The sequence below is a fragment of the Heterodontus francisci genome, chromosome 8 (genome assembly GCF_036365525.1).
Source record: "Heterodontus francisci isolate sHetFra1 chromosome 8, sHetFra1.hap1, whole genome shotgun sequence".
NCBI classification, from domain to species: domain Eukaryota; kingdom Metazoa; phylum Chordata; class Chondrichthyes; order Heterodontiformes; family Heterodontidae; genus Heterodontus; species Heterodontus francisci.
This window is the reverse complement of record NC_090378.1, coordinates 36,018,450-36,034,259: the sequence shown is the minus strand read 5'-3', so window position 1 is coordinate 36,034,259 and position 15,810 is coordinate 36,018,450. Positions and strand designations below refer to the sequence as shown.

The window sequence follows — 15,810 nt, the reverse complement described above, 5'->3', positions numbered from 1 at the left end:
ACTACTGAATACGTAGCTACCTGGAGATAACTGAGACCCAGTGCCATAGGAGACTACAACTCTCCAGGCAGATGGTCACAGACATCTTTGACTTTGTTGCCGAAGATCTTGCATCTTACAGCACTGGTTGCCATGCCCATCAGTCGCCATCACTGTGGCCTTGAACCTCTTCGCTTCTGGATCCTTCCAAGGATCAGCTGCGAACTTTAGTGGCATCTTGCAAGCGGCTGCACACCACTGCATCCCGCAGGTCACTGTAGCCCTATTTACCAGGGCTGGACAGTATTTCATGCATTTCACGACAGACACAGGCTGGCAGGGACAGAGGGCACTGGGTTTCACTTCCATTGTTGGATTCCCCCAGGTGAAAGACATCATCGATTGCACTCATGTGGCCACCAAGGCACCCAGTGAGCAGCCAGTGAGATCCATCAACAGGAAGGGCTTCCACTCCTTCAACTTGCAAATGTTCTGTGACCACAGCAAGAGCTGCCTCCATGTGTGTGCTCACTTCCCTGTCAGCTGTCATGACTCCTTCATTCTCTGGCATTCCAGGCTGCCACAGCTCTTCACTACACCCCTCACAGGGGATCCTAGGGGACAAGGGATATCCCTTGAAGACATGGTTTCTCAACCCTCATGGGAATCCCAGACACAGGCACAGAGGTGATGCAACCAATGCCATCTGCTCACTAGGACAACCATTGAGCTGGCTATCGGGCTTCCAAAGGTGCGATTCTAATGCCTGGACTGGTTAGGTGGCACTCTGCAATACAGTCCTGCAAGGGTCTCGGTCATGGTGGTGATCTACTTCGTTCTCCATAACATCGACCTCCAGAGAGATGTGAACCTTGAGGACGGTGAGGCCCTAGAAGGAGGAAGCTTATTGGGGGAGGAGCAGGAGGTGAGAGAGGAGGAGGAGGTGGAGTCTGAGAGTGATGATGCTGAACAGGGAGGTGCAACAGCTACACAAAGAGGTGACCAGGCACGGCTCAGGGCATGAAGGACTCGTCAGGATGCCATGAATGTCAGGGATCATTGGATTCTGGAGTGTTTCACTGGAGCCCCTCAGGCTCAGGTTGAGGTGCATGTCATGGAAGGGAGTCTGAGATACCTGTGCTAACACACTTACCACCAACGAAGGAATCACATCTATCCAGAGGCTTTGCCCTTACCCTGGAGGATCCCATTATCTCCTTTACCACCTCATACCACTTTTCGTGTCACAGGAGCTTTAAAGGGGTCTGTTGTGGCTTGGTGTCATCATTTATGCAGTGCAAAGAGAGGAAAACAGTAGACAGAGACAGTAAAAACATACCCAGTGACCCACTTAGTGCTCCTCTCAATGCGGTGGCCTCTGCAATTAGCTGCTCCTACGCGGTGCTCCCCTCGGAGGAGGTGGAGACAGCCTGCATGCTTGCCTCAGCTTGCGGATGAGATGCATGTGGCAATTGTACTCGTCATGGAGGTTTCCGTGTGGGCATCACCAGAGGCTGCTGCTCCTGCATCACTTGGCCCTGCTGCACAGAGGTTCCTATTGTGAGAGGGGCCGAGGAGGCCGAGGATGCTGAGAGCCCCCCATGAGGGATGGCACCCTCATCCTCCTCCATGACATCCTCAGCCCCTGCCAGACGCTCGAGATGCCTGCGAAGCAGCTGGCATCCCCTCCAAAGATCTCTGCGCCACCAGCACCACTGACTGGTCCATGCTGCACAGTGTCTCATGGATCCTGTGGATGTTAGTGCACAGTTCCTGCATGTACCCTGAGCGATGCCACATAGAGCTCTCCAAGAGGATGGCCATTCCCTCGATGGAGAAGCTCATACACTCATAGCCCTGAGCCATTGTGGCGCACATGAGCTGGATGGACTCCTCCATTCTCCATCCTCTGTCCAAGACCCCGCACTGCCTGACATGTCGGAGCACATCTCCTGCTTGCTTTCTTTTCACTTCTGAAGCCCTGCATCTGGGCAAAGCTGCACAAGGCTGTGTCTGTCCTCCCTCCCCCAGGAGGAACTAACCACAGCTTCCTCTGCCTCCGGCACCTCCTTCTGTCCACAAGTGCCATGATCATCACCCTGTGGCACCCTGTCTAAAGCTGTGTGAGGACCCATCGAGGTGTGTGTACTTGCCATTGTGGATGGTGCGCTTGTGAGCTGTGACAATACGTCATCAGCTTCATGCTCCTCTGGGCCCACAGAAAGATGGGGAGGGGGTGCCCTGGGTTGGACGTCTGCACTTGTGGGAGACACAAGAAGAGATCGTGACAGCTGACCTCAGAGAGTAGAAGCCTCTCCAGTGCTGAGGCTACCAAATGCAACTCGGTGAATGAAACTCTATTGGACAGGGTGGAGTGCACTGCACTCTTGTATTGACCACTTTCTTCAGGACTCGCCAGGGCCGACTTCCTCCTCATCCTCTTTCCTGGCTTTGTCTATGGCTGTCTCCTCCATTGGGGTAATGTGGTGGAAAAATGGCACTCCTTCTCCCATCTGGGCCCTGTCCCAGACATTGTATGCCCGTATCTCCAGCAAGGACAAATAACAGTGAGATAAATGTTACAACCGACCGCTCCATAAGTATATGATTCTGATTGTGGTGGGAGAAACGCACTGTTAATTCAATCCCGTCCCTCCACAGATCGCCTAACATATCATTTAAAACTTTCCAAATTAAAGAAAGACCCAGCCAAATTGCACCATCTATTAACCCCCTGAATGAGGCTAACCAAACCAGGTGTCTTTAAATCAACAAATTAACTGTTTAATTAGAACTAAATTCTTAAACATGATGAAGATATAAATTACATTTAAAATAGAAAAAATTAGAGTCCTTGCAAATTTGCAGTCCAATGTTGCTTGAAGTCCTCACAGCTGTCCGTTGGGGAAAAAAACGTTCTTGCACAGTAGAGCAGTCTAATTCCAGCAGTAAGTGATGCTTTCCTTCCTTCAGCAATGTATTTGAACAATTAACAACTTGCAAACATTTTCAATAGAATCAATCTGACTTGAGAGTCTTTGGGGGAATAAAAGATTGTCACAGTCCAACTTCCCTTCCTTCAGTTTAAATTACCAGAGATCTCTGTTCTGGCTTGACGTTTTTTTTAGAATTTTGAGATAATAATTAAACAGATAAATTTTTCTTCTTTCAGTTTAAATGGCTGAGAGCTCTTTTTTCAGGTGCTAACAACAGCTGTCTGTCTGTGTTCTGTTAGAACAGACTGTCTTCAACTAAAAAGCCAGTTCAAAATTGAATTGTAACAAATGTATAGCTTGATACTCAGTCCAAGTGGCTATATCCAAGGTAACGAGAATGCACCCTTTGAATCGCAGTCTCCAGATGGCTGTATCCAATGGCAATCAAAACGCACTTTCTCTAACTCCTGAGGGTTGCTGCTTCTTAAAGCAGTATGGCTCCTTTTCCAGTCTTAAAGACACATCGCATATTCCCAGAAAAAAAAACTACAGGACCATGACATCAGGCACTGCTGTCCTCTGTGTCCGCTGTCACGTTCCCTATTCGTTAGAAGTTGTATGTCTCAGTGCTGACAGATCCTCAACAGCATTATGGCTCTGAGTCATTCTGAGGGGTGAGTAAGTGCCCAGGGCGCACATCCCTCCCATGTTTAGGAGCAGTATTTGCCCTGAGGCTCCTCAGGTGGTGTCTTTGCTGGAGGCGGAATACTCAGACCTGTTCAGAGGGTTGGGGATAGTACTCACCTTGCCAGAGCATACGAGAATACTGAACCTCTTATGACACTGGTCCTTCCCACCACACTTCGGCTGCTCACTGAGGCGGCCACTTCCACCAATGCCTCCTTGGTCTGGATGGGAGGCATCCTCCGGCCATCCTCTGGGAAGAGGACCTCCCTCCTCTCCCTCATGGTCTCGAGCATGACATCCAGATCTGCATCTGAGAATATAGGAGCAACCCTGCCCCAGGTGCCAGGCCTCCTGCTTTTCTATGACATCTGGTTGGACTCCAGTGCTGTCTAAGGCTTTGACAATCTCGGCACCTTCCCTTCTTCAGTTTCTCCCCAGGGGCGGGTTTGGGAGCCTGAAACTGTCCGGCTCCTGTTTCCCGTTCTCGAAGTGAAAATTCTGCCTAAGGCCTGTGTAGGTTTAAAAAAACTGAAACTATGTAATAATTATGAGACCAAAACTAGGGGCTAAAAATATAAGGTAGTCGCCAATAAAGCCAATAAGGAATTCAGGAGAAACCTCTTTACCGAGACAATGATTAGAATGTGGAACTTGCTACCACTAGGAGTAGTTGAGGTTAATAGTATCTAAGGGGAAGGTTGTTAAACACATGAGGGAGAAAGGAATAGAACGTTATACTGGTAAGGTTAGATGAAGAGTGTGGGAGGAGCTCAGGTGGAGCATAAACACTGTCATGAATGTTGGTCAGAATGGCCTGTTTCGGTGCTATACGTTCTATAGGATTCTTAAGATACAAAGCGTATACAGTCACATGATAAAGATATAAAATGCAACATATTTATAATAATCAAGTTGACTTCTAGCAGTATCGTGATAAGTGGGTTTTGCTGTATTCGCTTGTCATGTAAGTTGTACATGTCGACCTAAATTTAATGAAATGTGAATTTGAGTGGAGAATTTTAACTCCTACTTCAGTAAGCTACTTCTCCTGGTACTAATACTTTTTGTTTACTCATATTTCAGGCCGTGACAGGAGGTGTTGGCCTTCCTTTAGCTGTGCAGTGTGCAGCTTTACCATGGCACGATGAACTTTGTCTTTGTTTCATGAGGGAGGTGGAAAGACTCGCCACTAAGAATAAAAAAACTCAAGCCGTATTGGAACACAGTAACCAGAGTGTTCCTGCCTGATGCTCAGTTACTTAAAGAGCGAGCCTTGCTCTAAGGATGATTTTCAAGAATAAGTCTTACAATGTCAAGAACTAGATTAGCAATTACACAACAGCTCTGCCTTTATGATTATTTCACAAATTACGGTGGGGTAATTATCTCCTGCCATTGATCTTTGCAGTCAGTTTTCTGAATGATAATGGAGCACTCAATGTCTGAACAAATTATTCTCAAAAATGGAATAGAAATATACAGAATAAAAATATATGTTCAAGTTGATTGCTAATCTTCGTGACTGTTGCTTCTTCAAAGTGTTAGTGGTTGAGCTATTAAATAATTAGAGTCTTGCAGGCAGAGTTAGTTGCTGCATTTGTACCAATGTGAAAGGTAAGTTTTTAAAAAAGGTTGTCTAATGTTACTGAGAATAAGACAAGCTCATGGTTTGTTAAAGAAAGAAAGAACCTGCATTTATATAGCACCTTTCTTGATCTCAGGACATTCCAAAGTGTTTTACGGCTAACTACTTTTTTGAAGTATTGTGTTGCAACTTTTGTAATGCAGGAACCCCAGCAGCCATTTTTTGCACATCAAGGTCCCACAAACAGCAATGAAGTAAATGACCAGACGTTGGTCATTGTATGATGTTCATTGAGTGACAAATATTGCCAATACACCAAAGAGCAACCCCCTGCTCTTCTTCCAATAATGTCATAAGATCTTTCATGTCTACCTGAGAGGGCACACAGGATCTCAGTTTAACTTTGCATCTGAAAGATAGTATCGCTAATAGAGTAGCAATGCCTCGGTACTGCACTAGAGTGTCAGTCTAGATTATGCACTCAAGTCTCTGGAGTTGGACCTAAACTGACAACCTTCTGACTCAAGCAAGTGTTCTAGTACTGATCCAAAGCTGGCACCTAAAGCACTAATGTGTTAACATTCTATATTTGCATAGTACAATCACCATTTGCATAGTTCACTCCATGGCATAACTTCTTGTGTCCCGATTTTGATATGAAAGATAAGTGGAAAAACAAAAAATCTGTTTTAAGATTTCTGAAGTAAAATACACTCTTGTTAAAGCACTTAAGGTGTTAATAGTATAGTCATTTCGTAATTACTTTGTTATAAAGTGCTTTGGGATATGCTGAGGATCTAATAAGGTCCAAATAGATGGAAGTTTTTTTTTTGAACAATTGGCGAGTCAGGATTACAATAAGACACTTGGAGGTGAGCTCTGATGGGGAAGGAAGGGGATGGCCAAATGAGATCAAAGAACAAAGAAAATTACAGCACAGGAACAGGCCCTTCGGCCCTCCAAGCCTGCACCAATTCGGATCCTCCATCTAAACCTGTCGCCTATTTTCTAAGGGTCTGTATCTCTTTGCTTCCTGCCCATTCATGTATCTGTCTAGATACATCTTAAAAGACGCTATCGTGCCCGCGTCTACCACCTCCGCTGGCAACGCGTTCCAGGCACCCACCACCCTCTGCGTAAAGAACTTTCCACGCATATCCCCCCTAAACTTTTCCCCTCTCACTTTGAACTCGTGACCCCTAGTAATTGAATCCCCCACTCTGGGAAAAAGCTTCTTGCTATCCACCCTGTCTATACCTCTCATGATTTTGTACACCTCAATCAGGTCCCCCCTCAACCTCCGTCTTTCTAATGAAAATAATCCTACTCAACCTCTCTTCATAGCTAGCGCCCTCCATACCAGGCAACATCCTGGTGAACCTCCTCTGCACCCTCTCCAAAGCATCTACATCCTTTTGGTATTGTGGCGACCAGAACTGCACGCAGTATTCCAAATGTGGCCCAACCAAAGTCTTATACAACTGTAACATGACCTGCCAACTCTTGTACTCAATACCCCGTCCGATGAAGGAAAGCATGCCGTATGCCTTCTTGACCACTCTATTGACCTGCGTTGCCACCTTCAGGGAACAATGGACCTGAACACCCAAATCTCTCTGTACATCAATTTTCCCCAGGACTTTTCCATTTATTGTATAGTTCACTCTTGAATTGGATCTTCCAAAATGCATCACCTCGCATTTGCCTGGATTGAAGTCCATCTGCCATTCCTCTGCCCAACTCTCCAGTCTATCTATATTCTGCTGTATTCTCTGACAGTCCCCTTCACTATCTACTACTCCACCAATCTTAGTGTCATCTGCAAACTTGCTAATCAGACCACCTATACTTTCCTCCAAATCATTTATGTATATCACAAACAACAGTGGTCCCAGCACGGATCCCTGTGGAACACCACTGGTCACACGTCTCAATTTTGAGAAACTCCCTTCCACTGCTACTCTCTGTCTCCTGTTGCCCAGCCAGTTCTTTATCCATCTAGCTAGTACACCCTGGACCCCATGCGACTTCACTTTCTCCATCAGCCTACCATGGGGAACCTTATCAAACGCCTTACTGAAGTCCATGTATATGACATCTACAGCCCTTCCCTCATCAATCAACTTTGTCACTTCTTCAAAGAATTCTATTAAGTTGGTAAGACATGACCTTCCCTGCACAAAACCATGTTGCCTATCACTAATAAGCCCATTTTCTTCCAAATGGGAATAGATCCTATCCCTCAGTATCTTCTCCAGCAGCTTCCCTACCACTGACGTCAGGCTCACCGGTCTATAATTACCTGGATTATCCCTGCTACCCTTCCTAAACAAGGGGACAACATTAGCAATTCTCCAGTCCTCCGGGACCTCACCCGTGTTTAAGGATGCTGCAAAGATATCTGTTAAGGCCCCAGCTATTTCCTCTCTCGCTTCCCACAGTAACCTGGGATAGATCCCATCCGGACCTGGGGACTTGTCCACCTTAATGCCTTTTAGAATACCCAACACTTCCTCCCTCCTTATGCCGACTTGACCTAGAGTAATCAAACATCTATCCCTAACCTCAACATCCGTCATGTCTCTCTCCTCGGTGAATACCGATGCAAAGTACTCGTTTAGAATCTCACCCATTTTCTCTGACTCCACGCATAACTTTCCTCCTTTGTCCTTGACTGGGCCAATCCTTTCTCTAGTTACCCTCTTGCTCCTTATATATGAATAAAAGGCTTTGGGATTTTCCTTAACCGTTTGCGAAAGATATTTCATGACCCCTTTTAGCCCTCTTAATTCCTCGTTTCAGATTGGTCCTACATTCCCGATATTCTTCCAAAGCTTCGTCTTTCTTCAGCCGCCTAGACCTTATGTAGGCTTCCTTTTTCCTCTTAGCTAGTCTCACAATTTCACCTGTCATCCATGGTTCCCTAATCTTGCCATTTCTATCCCTCATTTTCACAGGAACATGTCTCTCCTGCACGCTAATCAACCTCTCTTTAAAAGCCTCCCTCATATCAAATGTGGATTTATCTTCAAACAGCTGCTCCCAATCTACATTCCCCAGCTCCTGCCGAATTTTGGTATAGTTGGCCTTCCCCCAATTTAGCACTCTTCCTTTAGGACCACTCTCGTCTTTGTCCATGAGTATTCTAAAACTTACGGAATTGTGATCACTATTCCCAAAGAAGTCCCCTACTGAAACTTCAACCACCTGGCCGGGCTCATTCCCCAACACCAGGTCCAGTATGGCCCCTTCCCGAGTTGGACTATTTACATACTGCTCTAGAAAACCCTCCTGGATGCTCCTTACAAATTCTGCTCCATCTGGACCTCGAACACTCAGTGAATCCCAGTCAATGATGGGAAAATTAAAATCTCCTATCACCATCACCCTGTTGCTCCTACATCTTTCCATAATCTGTTTACATATTTGTACCTCTATCTCACGCTCGCTGTTGGGAGGCCTGTAGTACAGCCCCAACATTGTTACCGCACCCTTCCTATTTCTGAGTTCTGCCCATATTGCCTCACTGCTCGAGTCCTCCATTGCGCCCTCCTTCAGCACAGCTGTGATATCCTCTTTGACCAGTAATGCAACTCCTCCACCCCTTTTACCTCCCTCTCTATCCCGCCTGAAGCATCGACATCCTGGGATATTTAGTTGCCAATCGTGCCCTTCCCTCAACCAAGTCTCAGTAATAGCAATAACATCATACTCCCAGGTACTAATCCAAGCCCTAAGTTCATCTGCCTTACCTACTACACTTCTTGCATTAAAACAAATGCACCTCAGACCACCAGTCCCTTTGCGTTCATCATCTGCTCCCTGCCTACTCTTCCCTTTAGTCACGCTGACTTCATTATCTCGTTCCTTACAGGCTTTAGTTACTACCTCCTTACTGTCCACTGACCTCCTTATTTGGTTCCCATCCCCCTGCCACATTAGTTTAAACCCTCCCCAACAGCGTTAGCAAAAGCACCCCCAAGGACATTGGTTCCAGCTGGCCCAGGTGTAGACCGTCTGATTTGTAATAGTCCCACCTCCCCCAGAACCGGTCCCAATGTCCCAAAAATCTGAACCCCTCCCTCCTGCACCATCTCTCAAGCCACGCATTCATCCTGACTATTCTTTCATTTCTACTCTTACTAGCACGTGGCACTGGTAGCAATCCTGAGATTACTACCTCTGAGGTCCTACTTTTTAACTTGGCTCCTAACTCCCTAAATTCTGCTTGTAGGACCTCATCCCGTTTTTTACCTATATCATTGGTGCCTATGTGCACAACGACAACTGGCTGTTCACCCTCCCCTTTCAGAATGTTCTGCAGCCGATCTGAGACATCCCTGACCCGTGCACCTGGGAGGCAACATACCATTCGGGAGTCTCGTTTTCGACCACAGAACCGCCTATCTACTCCCCTTACGATCGAATCCCCGATGACTATAGCCCTTCCACTCTTTTTCCCGCCCTTCTGAACAGCAGAGCCAGCCACGGTGCCATGAACCTGGCTACTGCTGCCTTCCCCTGGTGAGCCATCTCCCCCAACAGTATCCAAAACGGTATACCTGTTTTGGAGGGAGATGACCGCAGGGGACACCTGCGCTGCCTTCCTGCTCTTTCTCTGCCTTTTGGTCACCCATTTCCTTTCTCCCTCAGCAATCCTAATCTGCGGTGTGACCAATTCGCTAAACGTGCTATCCACGACCTCCTCAGCATCGCAGATGCTCCAAAGTGAGTCCATCCGCAGCTCCAGAGCCTTCATGCGGTCTAACAAGAGCTGCAGCTGGACACACTTCTAGCACGTGAAGGAGTCAGGGACATCAGCCGTGTCCCTGAGCTCCCACATTGAGCAAGAGGAGCATAACACAGGTCTGAGATCTTCTGCCATTTTTAATCTTAAGCTTAACTTAGTCTTAACTTAAATAAATGAAAAAGGAATGAAAAGCTTTTACCAATCACACGGAAAAAAAAGAAATAGAAAAAGCCTTACCTTATTTACACACCACCGAGTTGTAATTTGAAAGGGGCATTAAGATGTAGCAGTAGGCTTGATGCCTGACCATTGCTAATGAGGATATGAAACTGGGGGACGGTTGAAGGGTAGGTGGGAGACAGCTCCAAAACTTCTCTGGTGGCCAGAAATAGATTAGATGCGTAGGCCTGAGTACTACACACAAGGCCAATCTATTCCACCAATGAAAGGAAAGATGATAGATAAGCAGTGAACGGACTATGGCCTAAGGCCAGAAATCAAAATCGGAAGGTCAGCAATTATAGTATGGCAGATAAATTCTGACATGATTCGCCATTAGAAAACGTTGACATGAGGTTTTCCTTTTTAAATATTGACATAGAATGCTAATTCAAAGTGGAAGGGATGCATATCTCCATCGAATGAAATTGGAAAGACATTTGTAAGAGAACTGCCCAGAGACCATGATGATAGTGTGTTTTGATTGGGTCCTCAAAAATAAATACCTTAAAAATAAATAATTATCTTCTAGACTTATAGGCTTTTCCACTGGGCTGGAAGGCAATGGTACTTACAAACAGCAAATCCTGGGATCTTGTGACGTTAATTGAACTCCAAAAGGCAAGATTTTTAACTGCCTCCTGAAGCTAAAGTGAGAATGGTGGCACTTGGTTTGAATAGTAGGGACAATAACATGATTCATTTGTCCCTTCTCTTGCAGTTCAAGAAGAAGACCCACCAGCACCTTTTCAGCGGCAAGTAGGGATGGGCAATAAATGCCTTTGCTTTTGATAGCAACAGGACTCAGAGGCTACCATCAGGTTAATTTTCATCAGGTATTCAGGAAGAGAGATAGGATCAGGGGCTAAAGATGACCTTGGGCTTCCTAGTATTGAAGTACAGAAAGTTCCAGCTTATTCACACAATGTTGGATAGGCAGTTGGACAAGCCAGTTTGCAGAATGAAGGGGGTGCTGGGTGGGGAAGAGACAAATTTGGGCATTGGCTTCATACATATAAAAACTAACTCCATACTTACAGGTAATTTCACTGATGAGTTAAATACAGATGAGGAATTGGGGCCAAAAGTGGAACCAAGGAGTAAACAGAGATGACAACTGGAAGTGAAGACACTGCAAGAGCTGTGCTGGCTGTGGTAGGATAGAATCATGTGAAGGAAATGTTATTTTGATGTTTTGAAGAGGAGGTGGATTAAGGGGAAGAAAATGAAAAGACTTGCATTTATATAGCGCCTTTCACGACCATCTCAAGTGCTTTACAGTCAATGAAATACGTTTGAAGTGTAGTCACAGTTGTAATGTCGGAAATGTGGTAGCCAATTTGCATACAGCAAACTCCCACAATGTGATAATGACCAGATAATCTGTTTTTGTGATGTTGATTGAGGGATAAATATTGACCAGGACGTTGGGGATAACTCTCTGCTTTTCTTCAAAATGTTGCCAAGAGATTTTTTACTTCCACCCGAGCAGGCAGATGGGGCCTCGGTTTAATGTCTCATCTGAAAGACAGCACCTCCAACACGCGAATGGAGGCCTGTGACTAGTGGTGTACCGTAGGGATCGATGCTAGGACCCTTGCTGTTTGTCGTGTACATTAATGATTTAGACGTGAATATAGGTGGTATGATCAGTAAGTTCAAAGATGACACGAAAATTGGTGCTGTCATAAATATTGAGGAGGAAAGCCTTAGATTACAGGACAATATAGTTGGGCTGGTAAGATGGGCGGAGCAGTGGCAGATAGAATTTGATCCTGAGACGTGTGAGATGATGCATTTTGGGAGGTCTAACAAGGCAAGGGAATATACATTGGATGGTAGGACCCTAGGTTTTACAGAGGGTCAGAGGGACCTTGGTGTACTTGTCCATAGATCACTGAAGGCAGCTGCACAGGTAGATAAGGTGGTTAGGAAGGCATATTAGCCTTTATTAGCCAAGGCATAGAATATAAGAGCAGGGAGGTTATGATGGAGCTGTATAAAATGCTGGTTAGGCCACAGCTGGAGTACCGTGTACAGTTCTAGTCACCACACTATAGGAAGGTTGTGATTGCACTGGAGAGGGTGCAGAGGAGATTCACCAGGATGTTGCCTGGGCTGGAGCATTTTAGCTATGAAGAGAGACTGGATAGGCTGGGGTTGTTTTCCTTTGAGCAGAGAAGGCTGAGGGGGGGACCTGATTGAGGTATACAAAATTATGAGGGACATTGATAGATAGGAAGAAACTTTTTCCCTTAGGAGGGGGGCCAATAACGGGGAATAGACTTAATTAAGGTAAGGAGCAGGAGGTTTAGAGGGAGTTGAGGAAAATAATTTTCACCCAGAGGGTGGTTGGAATCTGGAATGCACTGCCTGAAGGGGTGGTTGGAATCTGGAACACACTGCCTGAAGGGGTGGTAGAGGCAGGAACCCTCACAACATTTAAGAAGTATTTAGGTGAGCACTTGAAACGCCATAGCATACAAGGCTACAGCCCAAGTGCTGAAAAATGGGATTAGATTGGATGGTTGGCTTGATGGTCGGTGCAGACGCATTGGGCCGAAGGGCCTGTTTCTGTGCTGTATAACTCTATGACTGCAGCATTCCTGTGGTATTGCAATGAAGTGTCAGCCTTGATTTAGATGCTCAAGCCACAGAGTGAGACTTGAACCCAGAACCTTGTGATTCAAAGGTAAAAATGTTACCAACTGAGCCACAGCTGACATTTAAGACATAAAAAAGGTTAGTTTGTAGACTGTTAGAGTACGAAAGGTATCTCTTCACTTTGCACATCCACTCACTCACCAGGGTCAGCAAAGTTCTTACTTAAGCACTCTGTGGCACAAGGAGGGATGCAAGAAAGAGATGGTGTAGAATAAGAGAGTCAGTTGCCAGAGCAAGAAGAGCACAACTGATAGCTCTAAACTTTCAAGAAATAAAGGTTGACTCACCAAATAATCACTTCACCCCCAACCCCAACTCCAAGTCTGTCATTTTCCAAGATTCCCATCAAAGTCCTTCATAAGACAGAACTCTAAACTTCACCTGCCATCATCCAAGACCCAAAAGCGTTTAAGTTCATCAGGAAGTGCCAGAAAATCAGTTCTCCCTTTCTACAACTTGTTCTTAATCACATGACTATGCTTTAGCTCAGCTAACTTACATCAATTCCTACCCACTGCTGCTACAATATGTTCCCTGAGTAAGATGAGGTTAAGTGGTAGGTGGGTGGGACCTTAGAAACTTGAGCTGATTTTTGTCTCAGGGTAGCCAGTGTCCCAGAGGGTCCAGCCTCAGGGACTCTGGTACTTACAATAGCCCATCGGGTGGGTCCATGTCTGAAGCTGTCTCATGTGAAGGTATCAGACAGAGCAATAAGGCAACAGGTTCATCTATGAGGTACATCACATCTCAGTCAATCAAAAAAGGTAAAAGCATTTACATAGTCCTTTATCACATCTGTTAAGGAAAGTAAGGGTGAAATTCACAGAGGCTCTGGTCAATCTTGGGTGTAGGTGTGGATTTATGTATTTTAACATATTTTGTATTTAACATATCGCAATGAATTAACAAACTCTTAAAAGTACTGGTCATGCTTTTTAAGGAACTAAAAGATATATAACAAGGAAAAGAGGCTTGCCTGTTTAGAATGATTAGATAATGTCTAACTCGAACAGTCCGAGGTTAAAGGTGCATCCTGTTATCATGTAAAGAGCAATGGTATTTCTTTTAAAACTTGCTTGTGCGACATAAAGAAAGAAACTATTTATTAACCTCGAGTTGTGTACATGCAGATTTGAAGAGTTACAAAACCGCCTGATATTTTAGGAATAAGCAACTACCCCTTTTTATATGTATAAAAAGACGTACTGAAATCCTGTTCGGGGAGTCAGCCTGACCAGGAATTGAGTGTGGTATTCTGAGCAGCCTACTCCCAAGCATGCTTGAATAAAATACTGCTTTGTTTCTAACAATCAGTGTATTTGAGTTATTGATAAAGTCGTTAGATTCGACATAGGATTGGTTCCAGAGAACTGGAGGGTTGTAAATGTTACTTTTCCATTGTAAAATGGGGAGAGGTATAAACCCAGTAACTGCAGGCCAATTGGCCTAACTGCAGTTGTGAGGATTCTTCTATGGGGCTAATTTGGCCTGTGTAGTGCCTGCATCTTAGCTCCATGCAGCACCTAACACATAAAATTGGGGTCCAAGCAGGAATAGGCGCCAAAATGTTTCACCACAGACATTTGACAAAATTATTGACTCAGGCACGGACATGGGAGCAATTAATCCGTATATAAAGTGTATAGCCAACCAAATGCATCAAGACACTGTCCAATTTAACATGCATTTCTCCCTATTTAGTGAGTACCTGGTATTGTTTTTGCTTGCACAAGTAGTCAATGTCTGCCCAAACACTTGATGCAGTGATGCAGAGAATCCGGATAGATATCCATCTGTCAGGTGTGATCTTGATCTCTTTCTCTCCCCACTCGCTCTCTTCTCCCTCCCTGTGTCAATCCCTATCCCCTCTCTGTGTCCATCTCTCACCCCTGTCTCTCTCCCCTCTTTCTCCTCCCCCTGTGTGTATTTATCTCCCCCTCTCCTCCCTTCTCTCCCCTCTCTCCCCCCCCCCCCGTGTCCATCCTGCTCCCCCCTCTCCCTCTCTCCCCTTCATTGTCCATCCCTCTCCCCTCTCCCTCTCCCCTCTCCCTCTCCCCCCCTCCTCATTCTCACTCTCCCCTTCCTCTCACTCTCCCCTTTCTCTCTCTCACCCCTTTCTCTCACCCCCTATCCCTCTCCCCTCTCTCTCTCTTTGACAGTTAGAGAGCAGGAAGTCTCCCCAGAGCTGCTTTGTGACTGGTCAGTTTTTTTAAAAATTCATAGCCGTCAGTTGCACAGCTGACAGGTGGTCAGAGCGGGAACAGTGGCGTCTGAACTCAAGACAAGTTCAGGGTTTTTGACAGGCGTTTAAAAAAAAAAAGTGAACCTGATTTCTTCATTCTGCAACAGTCCTCTATGCTACATGTATTTGACCAACCATGGCAAGTCAAAGGCTGGCTTCTGGATGACCCTCGAAACATGGCTCATGGCTCAGGTCTGTGTAGTGTTGTGCTGTGTTCTTAAGTATTCATTAAAGGCTTTATATTCAGATTCAACACATACACTATTTATTGTCTCACTTATCTACATTGCCTGATTTCAGGTACAGATCTTTTCCTCGCTGGTGTGTGTCTGTTCTCTGCAAAGCCATGTGCTGAGTGTGCCTCTCAAAATTGTGTCTCCTTATATATGTCTGGTGATATCATCAGTTGCGTCAGTGGCCTGATCTCTTAAAGGTATGGTTTCTTAAAGGTGTAGTCACCACTATATTACATTACCCGCTTCTTTTAAATTTAAAGTTTCCCCTTTTTTTCTACTATTATCAATTACTCTCTAGTTTCTTAATCATGCGAAACTATATTGAACAAAAGTTGGACTGAAGTTTGAAAACTTGGTGGGGCTAGGCTTCACACACACCACCCTCAATACCAGACTTTTTCCACACTTGGCTCCCTTCGTCATCGATGCATGACATAATCTTTAAATCGGACAGGTATTCAATGAGGTCTTGATGATATTCTGTTTGAATCTTGCAGTATTGATCTCGGCTG

The 15,810-nt window shown here is 45.3% G+C and overlaps 1 protein-coding gene across 1 annotated transcript in view; it reads left to right on the top strand.

Moving 5' to 3' along the window:
- Positions 1 to 5,124, top strand: part of LOC137373190 (fatty-acid amide hydrolase 1-like) — a 95,636-nt gene extending 90,512 nt beyond the window's left edge. Inside the window, exon 15 of the mRNA XM_068038047.1 lies at positions 4,686 to 5,124. Coding sequence (XP_067894148.1) covers positions 4,686 to 4,850 — 165 coding nt within the window. The 3' untranslated portion in view covers positions 4,851 to 5,124. The remainder of the gene's footprint in view (positions 1 to 4,685) is intronic.
- The last annotated feature ends 10,686 nt before the right edge of the window (positions 5,125 to 15,810 follow it).